The following is a 12,355-nucleotide window of genomic DNA, read 5'->3' as shown; positions in this document are numbered from 1 at the left end:
ACCCTCATCCAAACTAGTTTAACAAAGAATTGGACCTAATAGATTGTATATCAAAAAATTTGTCATAGGTTTCTGTCCATATATCTATAAGCCTCTTCTCTTCTTACTAATCCTAGGATCTATTCCAATCCTCATTAGTCTTGCCTTTGCAAATTCACATATTTTAATATATTTAAATTTCTAATTATTTTTTAATTGATCATAGATACAATAATTTGATAATCCAAATGAAACATGAATAATCATTCATTGTTAAGAAAAATACAAGTGTGTGTAACCACTTGAAAAACTAATCATTATCATCATTATAGTGATAAATAATTTGACAATGCATAATAAGAATAAATATTATTTGAAAATGAAATAAAAAGAATAATAGTAGAATAACTGTCTAGTAATAATGACAACAATATAAATAATAGATTATAGTTAACTGGAAAATATAATTCGAAAGAGCATGTGGAACTTATAGACAGACACCACTCTTTACTCATTCTTAGCTTCAAGCTTGATTGGCAGTCCCATAGCAGGAAGACACATAGGTTCACATGTTATTTTTTCTTTAGGATCCATTAGAGACCATTTGTAGTTGAGCACCAAATGGTGCAAGTATATCGCTGTTTCCATTTTTGTGAAATCATAACCAGGACAAATGCGATGTCCCCCTCCAAATGGTATATAAGTATAGGGTGGAAGACGGGTATTAAAATGAGATGGATCAAATTTATCCGGCTCTTTGAAGATCTCCTCATCCATATGTGTACTAGTTGCAGCCCAAAACAACTACCAGAACAAGAATTTATTTTAGAAAAATAAATTAATAAATAATGTTGAATGTGCTTTAAAGTAAAGAATGAAATACCTGCCAGCCTTTAGGAATTGCATAACCTCCAAATTCAATATCTTTCATGGCCTTTCTAAATCCACCAAAAACTGGTGAAATCAAGCGTAATGTCTCTTGAGCAACTTTCCATGTATACTTCATCTTTTGAACATCTTTCCATTGAAGATGTTCAGTGGGATTTTTTCCCGACAAAATATGCCTTTGTTCTGGCAAAAGAAACAACACCAAATACTCTATAGATCAAATTCCTTTCATGAAGTAAAGAATAAGTAAAGATCTAAGAAAATACCTTGCATGATGTTCTGGTATATATTTGGATTCAATGCTAACAGTCTCACAAGATGCACCAACAAAGTACATGTGGTTTCATGACCAGCTGCCAATACCGCTATCATATTATCAATGATCTCCTCTTCTGTCAGGGCCCCACCATTTTCATCCCTCATGGTCAGCATGGTTGTCATCAAATCCTGATCAGGGGAGGACTTTCCTTGTTGCAATTCCTCCCTCCTCACTTGTAATAAAGAACACAAACGTTTGCATATTCTAGAGCGAGCATTCAAGGCAGAACGAAAAGTTGTTCCAGGTAAATCCAAGGGAAACGACCACACGCCCTTAATAGCTTCAGTAAAATCTGTGCCCAGTATTTGTCTCTCTTTGGTGTCAGTCAAACTGAAGAGCAAATCACAAGCAATCTGGAAAGTAATTGTTTTCATCAATGGCAGCACGGTAATAAACTCCTTTCCTTCCCAGCAGTGAAGAAAATGCTGTTGAATGACGGAGTCCATCCTACCCACAAATTTCTGCAAGGCTTCGGGTTTGAGGAACTGCATGATTGTACCTCTCATGCGCTTGTGATCTTCTCCACCGAGTTCTAGAATGTTCTTCTTTCCAATAATCCTGGAAAAAGAGATGGGCTGCTTGTTAGCAATGGTAGTGTCGTCACTCTGAAAAACAAAGCGATTTCCCGTTTGGCCGGTGAGGACGACAGTGGGGCAACCCATCAAGGAGGTTTTGAAGACGGGGCCATATTTTTTCACCTTTTCTTCTATCCAGTCCTTGCCTGTGTTGGATTTGTGGGCTCTAAGGAATTCAATGGTCTGGCCTATCAGAGGAAGGCCCAGATTCCCAGGAGGGAGATTTCTTGGTTTCCAAGTTTTAAAGTTTTGGCTATCAGGACAAATATTATAAATGCAAGAAAACTAGAACACACAATGACTATCAATGGAATGCTCTGTGCTGAATACTCCATTTTTCTTCTTGTGTGGAATGAATAAGAGAGTAAACATATCTTCTTTATGATAAAAGTTTTCAAATTAATTATGTTTTCGAAGCAAGTTGCGCTGGAATGGCCGTCTCCTAGACAGACAAAAGCTTTAATCAAAACAAGCCATTGATAACAATATGGTGAAAGCATAGTAATTTTCATGGAGAATAATTATGATATAATTGGTCGATTTCTTCGAAATCATACTTCTTGGTAATTACATCTAACATAGCCTTTAAATAGTATTTTATACTATATTTAATATTTATCATCAACTATTATTAGTTCCTATCCATGGCTGGAATATTAATGCATTCACCATGTTTATAAAATGCTTAAGTAATTATTAAATACTGTCTTTCTAATCAATCAATTTTTAAAATTGTGTAAACTAAAATAAATTTCCATCATTTTAAAAAGTTAAGATGCAATTTTTTTAACAAAAAAATATTTAAAACATGATTTATTTATCATATGATTGATCTATGTTAATTTTGTAAATATAAATTTTAATTTTTATCAACAAATTTTTTTAAATTTTTTTATAAAGAATTACAAATACATCATTTAATATTTTGATTACTTTCCATCATTAATCAAAACAAAGACTTTCAAATTAAATGAAGTAAGGACATATGACATCACCAAAGTCTCCAGCTATTGGTCCATCTGACATTCCATTAACTAGATAACAAATATTTTATTAATTAATTACAGCCCCCGAAGTGACTGTTTATACATCTTGTCATTTTGTAGGCATGTAAAACATTCACGTGAATACTTGCATATTTGTTAATTCTACGCAGCCAATTTACCTTATGTTAAAACACATCACGTCTTGTTTTTTTTGCATAGGAATTGAAATTAATGATAGTAAAATATTAAAATTGAACACTTAAAAATAAAATATTAAAATTGAAGAGTTAAAAATAAAATATTAAAATTGAAGAGTTTAAAATAAAATATTAGTAAACTTAATATTGCATTAATAATTTAAAATTAAAGTCCATTATTAATGCATGGTAGGCGAGAAGTGTTTGCTAGGTTTCTTGCAAATTATTTTTGTCTTTGATCATCTATTTTATCTATGTTAACATTATCATTAATTATTTGAATGAGAACATTAAATTAGAATGGAGATATCATGTTCTTCATGTGTCAATATATATTTTAAATTTATATAATTTTAAAACTATTATTTAATCTTTTATTTATTATTCTTGTAAAAATTATCATGATAAAAGTTTATTCTACTTATAAAATTAATTAGAATTAAAATTGGAATCAAATGTCAAAAAAATTATTATAAAATAATTATAAATATTTCAATGAAATATATATTATAAATCTACCTCGAATTAATATTTACTCTTATTAATATTTATATTTTATTTTCTAAATACACAAAAATCATATGTTTTCATTTACCTTTATTTTCTTACATTTCAACCTATACTAGTATACGGTGGTTGATTTTGATGAATATGCTTAAGATCTGAAAGTTTTCCCATAATTTTGCATTGTTAGTATTTTGATTCAAGTATTAATGATTAATGGTTTAATTGATCTTTGGACTTAGTGAATTTTATTAGTACAAGTTGGATATTAATGGTTCTTTCTTGCATCCTTCATCTAGCTTTTTCTCTGTATTTTAAACTTGGTTAAAGTAAGAATTTATTTAAACACATTCCTAATTTCTAGATTGAAAAATCCATAGGCCCTTTGAATAAACAAACCTCATTGACCATTAGATAGTTAGCACTATCATGACTTGAATATATTTGACAATTCCTTGCTTTTTTTAGGAGAGGTTAGGTAGAAACATTTAACCTTTGTTACATTTTGTTATTTAGGCCATGAACAAGAATCACTTAGTTATATAGGCTAAAGTGAGACAAAGGATTGCATAATATTATGACATGCCTCTTAATCTTATGACTTAAGCCCTACACTATAAAGTGATTTCTTATTTTGATTGTGAAGAAATTAAATTTAAGGATTCGAACCAACACATAAACTGTGTTGTGATGAGTAATAATTATTAACACATTGGTAAAAAATATTTATTTACTTTTTGTTATATATTTTATTCAATTAATAGTTTATTTAAAATAAAATATATAACTTATTGGAGAATGGAGTTTTTTAATATATTTTTGGTGATTGTTTTTTTAGATATGTTTAGATGTGTTGGCTTAGTTTATAATTTCTATTGATTTGGGTCTCTTAACCCCACATTTTTATTTTGACATTAAAGAATAAAATTCAACCTTCATTCAAACATTTTTCATACTCTACATATCAAGGCCTGGGAGTTGAGTCTTAACTCAAATTTTAAGTCATATGTGATTGATTGCTTCACTCTTGCAAAATTTTAATTTACTAATAAGTTCAGTTTGATTCTCTTCTAACTAACTATAACTCACTAACTCTTGCATAAAACTTTAAAATTGTAAGCCTAAGATATTTAAAAATAGACATCACTGTAGAATATTTTAATAAAGCAAAGAATCCTACCCATCCATCATTTTAAGACAACTTATCTATCACAAAAAGTAGTAAAGAGTTCAAAATTAATATTTTACATGTCATGTTGGCTATTATATTAACAACCTAATTCTTCTACTAGATCAATTTGAAACCTATTGTCTTCCATTCTAAAGTATCAACTGTGAAGTCTTAAGTATTGAACCTAATCACAATTTCATCATCGACCTCTCTCTTTCCCTCTGTCTATTTCTTTCCCTCCTCTTCCCCTCTATCTCTTTACACTTTGGGCAGGAACATGACTTACTCGTCTCATTGTTTAATATTTGTCATCAGCGATATTTTGAAATGAATAAATAGTTTGAAAAGTTTTATTCCTGGAACGTCATTGCTGCGTAGGAGATTACTGTTCTTCAGTCATATGCTTATCGATAAGCGATTCAGTGAGATAACCGACGACGAGAAGGACAAACATATTTCCTTTAGGAAGATATAACCGTTAAAATAAGAATTGGTTTAAGGGACTCAAATTTACTGAAAGTTATTTCCAGGCTTTCCAAAACGCACTGCAACATCCTTCAATGCATTTGCGCCTTACCATTGTCGACATTTGGGCCAGGAAAGAATAGTTTATAGCTAACTAATCTCGTTTATGCATGACAATTGCATCATATTTATGGACACGCACATAAAATTGTACACTATAATATAAGCTAGATGACAATAATAACAAACACAAGAGGTTTCAAAATAAATTATGTCTGTAGAATAGTTGATTAAGAGTTTTGAGTTTTTTTCATATAGATTCTGAGATCGATTCAAGTTGTCTTTGGTTGAATCGCATATTGTTGGGTTAGGTCTGCTGCTGCTTCATGTGGATTAGTCTCGCATCATTGAAATACGCTTCTTAATAAATTAAGTTTATGGTATAGATTGATTTTTTGTCTTTAAGGATTAGGTTGACATGGATATTGATATTGTCCAGAAGAACAATTCAAGAAAGCTAATTTTAGAATTCCTACTTCATGATAAAGGGGGAAAAGTATTAGTAACTTTTTCCAAACTTTACAATTTTAAGCTTATAAATTTTTTATCGAGAGTAAATTTCTTGTATATCAATAATCTTGTAGTTAAATTAGATTTTTAAATACATTATCAATAACGTTATGAAAAGAGATTTCAATTCCACATAAATATTTGTAAGTGTAATGGCTTTTCCATGTTAAGTACATTGAATCTTGGTTAGAGCTAAGCAATTATAAAGTTTAGATTAATTACTTATAATTAACAATAATGAATTAAACAAAATTATTTAACATGCATTTGTATATAAAATGTTCTAAAATACATCCTATGCAAAATATTTTCTTTTATATCTATATTCATATGTATACATATATATGATTAATGTGTACAAATACATATATAACTATAATATTTGTACAAGCTTGTGATACAATTTTATTTTTTAATTCTTATGTATTTTTAATATAGATGTGTCTATATATATGTATGTATATATACACACATATCGTTATGATTTTTTTAATGCCTTGTATACAATCTTTAATACTAATTCCCTCTATTACTTCTTATGATATAATCTTTTATACTAATTCATAGTCTAATGAGAAAATTAGACTTACCACCTCCTTTATACCCTACTTATGTCTAGGATATTAGCGCAGTTGACTTAGATAACAACATATAACACCTAGGTTAACCTAAATAACTCAATAACAATATAATAATGGTAATATTACTTAATTAAGAGTTGAGGCAATCACAAGATGACTCACATAACCCTATGCATACATTTTAAAGGAGTACTATTAAAAATATTGCAGATTGGAAGAGATGGCTTCTAGGGACTAGTTATTCGAACTATAGGAAATTCATCCATGGTTACTACAGAAGAATCCAAAGGGGTCAAATATCACTATTGGAGAGTTCAAAGGTGTCACATCCATGCCATTGTGGTAGAATTAGTAAGAAGAATTATGAAAATCATTCATAATCTTTTATTTATATGTGAAGTGCTCAAGGTTGGAGCTCTAGAAATTGTAACAAAATTACGAAGCTAACATATTCACAACTTGACACTACTGAAAACTTTTATCTTGTTGAATAGATGAGTAGATTTACTTTGCAACTATTAAGAAAAGCACATCTATAAAAAACTATAATATGCATTGTGTTAAGTAATAAATCAAGAATGCTAGCAATAGAACGTAAATAGTACAACTTGAGTTGGCCTAGTGGTGGAGAACATGTGGTCTTGAAAGAGAGGTCACAAGTTCAAATCCCATAGGGGGTAGGGTATGTACATCTTATCGGCTTCGGCCTATTAGTAGTGTAGCCTACCCAATTTGAAGAGGTGCCCTAGTGTTGACCTATGTCTTATAGGGGCTCACCTTGTTGATCATCATGGTCATCCAAATGATATTCAAGCCAACCAAATCTAGAAATCATTAAGCTGTTCATTCCTCTAATATCATCAACAAAGAATGCAAATGAAAATGCTATGTAAAATATTGCTTACAACTCACAATACGAAAAGCTATTAAACCAAAAATCTTTTAACTATAATTTAAACAAATTATTAAATTATATTTAAATTGTCTAAAATCATTTAATATAACTTATTTATTTTAAAGTCTGACAAAGTGAAATTATCTATATGTACAACTTAAATGAAATTTGGTATCATATAATAAACAAATTAAAGTTTATCCTAGCACAAGAAAATCTTGTTTAATTATTTTATTGTATAGAAAACAACCCAATGCTATGCTTTTAGTTTACAGTTAAGTTCTACTTTTGTCGGTGAGAAACAGGTTTATATTTAAAAAACCCAAAAAGAATCATAGACGATGTAATGTCTTGCTGGAAAAGCGAAAAACAAACAACTAATTTTCAAAAGGTTCCAGGAACGAGAGTGGAGTCCTGGTTTTTATCTCTACTATCGACAATGAAGCGTTGAAAATATCGGATATACTGTAAATTATCTCAGATCAGCATTCAAACCTTCCAGATTCTCACTCGCTAACCGACGGCTTGGGTTTTCTTAGCAAGGAGGGCAATGGAATGACCAGCTGTCTGTGATGTTTACGGGGGTCGATCTGCCATAGTAGACATCATAAATAGACACGCAATCACATCTCGGGTGACAAAATCCCTTATTATGTCAGGCCATCCTTTCAAACTCCTTTAAATTACTAGTCCAAGAGAACCAAACCCATTATTTAATTTTCAATCAAAGTTTTGTAATCGTTTGTGGATTATCCAACTCCTTTAATATATAAACTCCATCATTCGGCCATTACACTTAATTGCACAACAGAGCAGAGTAAATTGTAGTAGTTTTCTTTGAATTGAATGGAGAAGCCTACTGCAAAACGTGAGCGTATTGATGAGAGTGATGATGAAAGCGGGAGATTCTGTGAAGAACCAGAAGCCAGCCCGAAAAAGCGGTTTCGCAAGAACTCTAATATAGATTTTGTCTGTGAAATCACGAGTAAGATGGATAATGAGGACTTGGGTTTGGGTCCTGGAGAGATAGATGAAGAAATGGTGTGGGATATGATGAAGATTTTACAAGAAGAAATAGCTCCAACACATTCTTGTACTGATCATACAGGAAGAAGGAGATTCTGTGAAGCGGCCATGAAAGATGTTGTCTGTGAAATCATGAGTAAGATGAATAATGAGGACCTGGGTTTGGGTCTTGGAGAGATAGAGGAACAAATGGTGTGGGATGTGATGAGGATGTTAGAAGAAGAAATAGCTCCAAGCCCTTCATGTACTGATGGTACAGGAACAAGCTGTAATGGGTTTGATGAATTAGAGTATAGTAGGAATGAACATTGTAGTTATAATGCTGAGTTTTGTTATTTGTTCGGTGCTAGTGATGATGAACTAGGTATTCCTGGTAGCCCTTCTGTGAATGATTATGATTACGATTCATTTGGCTTCTTCGAATGCCTTGAAACGGAAGAGGTTGAACAACAGTTATTATTGCAGATTTGGTTGGGCTTTGGTGAGAGCGTGGAACAGGAAGCAAGGGATCTTTTCTCTGTCCATAATGTTCATACTGTTTCCACTCAAATTGACTCTGGCTTTTGCAATGGTTGACATATGTAAGAAAATTATTGCAATGAAAAAATTTAATAGGACTTCAAATTCATTCCGGAATGAAACTTGGAAATGTTTATGAGCCCAAGGAAGCCTTTTTCAGTGATAACTTTAAGAGTGATTAACATATGAACAAATTGATAGACTATGTAACTTTATCTTCAGATGGAATAAATATTGCAGCCTCTTTCGTTTCCTTGCTCTCTCGTGGATGAACATCAAATTGTAATTAGAGACCAATAAAAAACTATTCAGAGTTCAAATTGGTTGAGTTAGATTATATGATTTTTTTGTTAGCAAAGCTCATATTTCATCATTGGATTATAATTGTAGTATTAATATGCCAATTTTTTTATTGTAGTGTTTGATACTATTGTTGAATGAAATAGTCTATGTTGGAAGAGGTGTCACTCTATCAGTGGTCATTTGAAAGCTTTATTCTATTATTTCTTAGTCGATATTTTAAAGGTTTTGATACTTTTGTTTCTATCTCAATTTATTTATGAAAGGAATACCATTATTTATAGTGAGAGAAAATCATATATTAATGATAGGTATAATAATTCTAAGACTTTGATTATTTATTAAAAAGGTCTTAAAAAAATGTTTGTTGGTTTAAGATGTTGTCAATTCTTTTTTTTTTAAATTAGGAATAAAATATATATTATTAAAAAAGTCAAAATAGAGTCTACAAAGGTGCCTAACTTGGAGGGTCTGATGGGTGGGAAAGGAGGGCGCTCTTGAATGAGGGTTTTGGTGCCTAAGGTCTCGGACGATAGAGATGAGGACATCGAGGCAGATGGTGAGGGTGGGGGCCTCTTCCTATTGGCCCATCTTTGCTGCCCTGGTTACTGGGCAATGTTGTGTGATTTGCAAAGTGTGTGGGTTGCGAGCGGTGAGGAGGGTGGTGTTGTTGGCTATTGGTTTTCCAAGTTTTCGTACAATGGTGTTTTGGGTTTGGAGGCCCATATCATGCTTGGCTTTGGGGTCTTCTTAGGGATGGACATTGTCTTGTTTTCGCCCCTCTTTGCTTGGCCCCTCTCTCTCGGTGGTGTGGGTTTAACCTTGGAGTGTTGTGGTGGGTTGCAGGTTATTCAACATTGCCTTTTCCTTTTCTCACCCATGTGGGGGGATCCCTCGTTCCTCTCTATTTTTTTGGGTTTCACGAAGTAGGGATCTTCTTTGTCATGGTAGAGTGTGGTTTATCTAGAGGGGACTCATTGTCTTTGAGATGAGAAGACCCTTTGGTTTTTCCTATTTTATCTTTGGTTTGTGTTTCTTCTGATCACTTCCCTTGTTCTCTTAGTTCCTTCCTTGTGAGAGGTTGCACTATTGTGTTGATGGAGAGGTTGTTTTTGGATAAGAAATGATTGTTTGGGCACTCTATTGGCTATCCTTTCTATCCTTTAGAGGTAGACCTATCATCTATTGAGTTAGAGACAAGGTTAACCGGCTTTTTCCCTGTTCTAGGAAGTCCTCCTATAGAGGTGGAGGGTCTTTTTCTTTGTTGGTCCATGATTTTAATGTGTGGGCTTTTGGGCTTCTCTCTTCCTAGCTTATCTGAGGTGGCCCTTTCTCCTATTGAGGCAAAGATTTGGTGGTTGGGAGTGGTCGGGTTTTTTCTTGCTATGAGAGAGTTTTGGGGGTTGTTGATCCACCTTCTTTCTTATCCTATTGAGGTGGACCTCTTCCCTATTGAGGTGGGGAGATGGTGTGGGAAGGTCTTTTGGGTGAGGCTACTGCTCAAGTTGTTGGTTGAGGCCTCCTACCATTACTTTCTTGTGGGTCTTCATGTTCAGGTCTGGGCTCTTTTTCCCTTTTCTCCAAACTTTTTGGGGGTTGGAGGGAGCCTTCAAAAATGCTCCTTGTGTATGTCTTTAAGGTTAGGGGAGCCTTTCAAAAACCCATGTGTGCTAGTTGTGGGAGCCTTGTTCTTCCCACAGGCAGGCTAGATGTTAGCAATTTTAAAGGGCCTAGTTTGGATAGTTATGGTTTTTGGTTAAGGGTTAGCTATGTTGTTGGAAAGTTGATTACATTGTTATAGGTTAAGGGAGCTTGGGAAAACCCTTGTTTGTTGGTTTTGGGAGCTAGTTTAAAACCCTTAATGAAGGTTAGCGGAGCCTTTCAAAACCCCATTAGGCCAGATTGCGAGTATATGTTGATCTATTATAATCTGGTGTTGTTGAAGGTGATGGGTGTCAGAATTCACCCATGGAAATATTTGTAGGTTAAGGGAGCCTTGTAAAACCCTTGTTTATGTTTTAGGGACAATTTATGTCTAGTTTGTGGCTTGGTTGTTGGTATGTTGATGTTCTTTTCTTTTAGTAGCATTGTACTATGGGTTCTAGATGCTAGTAAAATCTAAGGGTTTTGGGTCCCCTCAAAACCTATTGTACAGGGTTTCTAGTCCCCTCAAAACCTATTTTCCCTTAATGAAAAATAATTGTTACTAAAATCAAAAGAAGAAAAATCCAAGAACATGTGACCACCAAAGTCTTATGATGAAAAATCAAGAAAAAATAGAAAACCCAAAAACTATAAAATACTTAAAAATAGTAACAATAATCAGCCCATATCATTTTGAAGAAGTTGAAGGATGGATCTCCGAAGATTTCTCAAGAGATAACGAATGGAAATATATAATATTCCATGCATGATTAGCCTAAGAAGTCCACATAGAAAGACTATTAGTAACCACAATCTATTCATTAAAAATGTGAACAAAGGAGATAGTTTCTAGAAAGTTAAAAAATCTATGCCACAAAAGAAGCCAATCACTAAGAACAATCACCAAAACTCTATTATTAAAAAAGAAAAACTAAAATTATAGAATCCATGTCACTAATAACCTAGTTTCACCCAAAATGATAAGTTTTTTTTATAACCACAAGGATAGTATTAGCCTCTATCTAATTATTAATACCAAATCTTATAGTTGAAAATAAAAAAGAAATCAACTTTTCCTTCACTAACATTCCCAATACCACCAATCTTAGCTTCATGAGAATTACCTCAAGAAAACCATCCAGATTTATTTTAAAAACACCAATACAAAGGGTAGAGCTTTTCCAAACCTATTAACTAGTTGAAAAGATTTGACTAGATTTTTAGAGGGAATTGATCTAACAAGATAACAAAAATCTACTATTTGTAAAATCAAAATACTAAAGATAATAATGAATTAATCAAAAGAGAACTTTTCTATTAAATTTTATTTTATGTCTTGAAATCTTTTGCCAAACTTGCTCAATGAGCCTCTCATATCTCTAGATGACATAACAATTTCACTTCAATTAACTTTGTCAAAGGATTAATATATGAAAAATATCTCAAGCATCCAAAAGGAAAGAAACAACATGAGGACATTCTATACTATCCTAAAACTAAACCAAAATAAATAGTATAAATAATGGGTTAGGTCCAACTACACCACTACTACCTCCGAAAACCTTAAAAAAGAGACACTAAAAAAATATATGACACATTCCCCATTGAATCCAAAAAGAACACATTTAAAATGGCTTCAAAATCACTTCATTCTAATATTGTCCAAAATTAAAAACTTATTTTAACAACTTGTAAAAAAACTAAAAAATCACAAATGAGCCAACAAAATTTATTCT

At 32.4% G+C, this 12,355-nt stretch overlaps 1 protein-coding gene across 1 annotated transcript; it reads right to left on the bottom strand.

Annotated features, from left to right (window-relative positions):
* Positions 1-486: 486 nt before the first annotated feature.
* On the bottom strand, positions 487-1,848 carry LOC131035202 (cytochrome P450 716B1-like). Its single transcript, XM_057966848.2, has 3 exons — positions 1,134-1,848; positions 863-1,050; positions 487-783 (listed from the first exon to the last, which is right to left on the bottom strand). The coding sequence occupies exons 1-3, from the start codon at positions 1,846-1,848 to the stop codon at positions 487-489; spliced, it is 1,200 nt and encodes a 399-aa protein (XP_057822831.2).
* Positions 1,849-12,355: the final 10,507 nt, after the last annotated feature.

The sequence above is a fragment of the Cryptomeria japonica genome, chromosome 5 (genome assembly GCF_030272615.1).
Source record: "Cryptomeria japonica chromosome 5, Sugi_1.0, whole genome shotgun sequence".
Classification (NCBI taxonomy): domain Eukaryota; kingdom Viridiplantae; phylum Streptophyta; class Pinopsida; order Cupressales; family Cupressaceae; genus Cryptomeria; species Cryptomeria japonica.
Note: the sequence above shows the minus strand (reverse complement) of the source record. Positions and strands in the feature narration are given on the sequence as shown.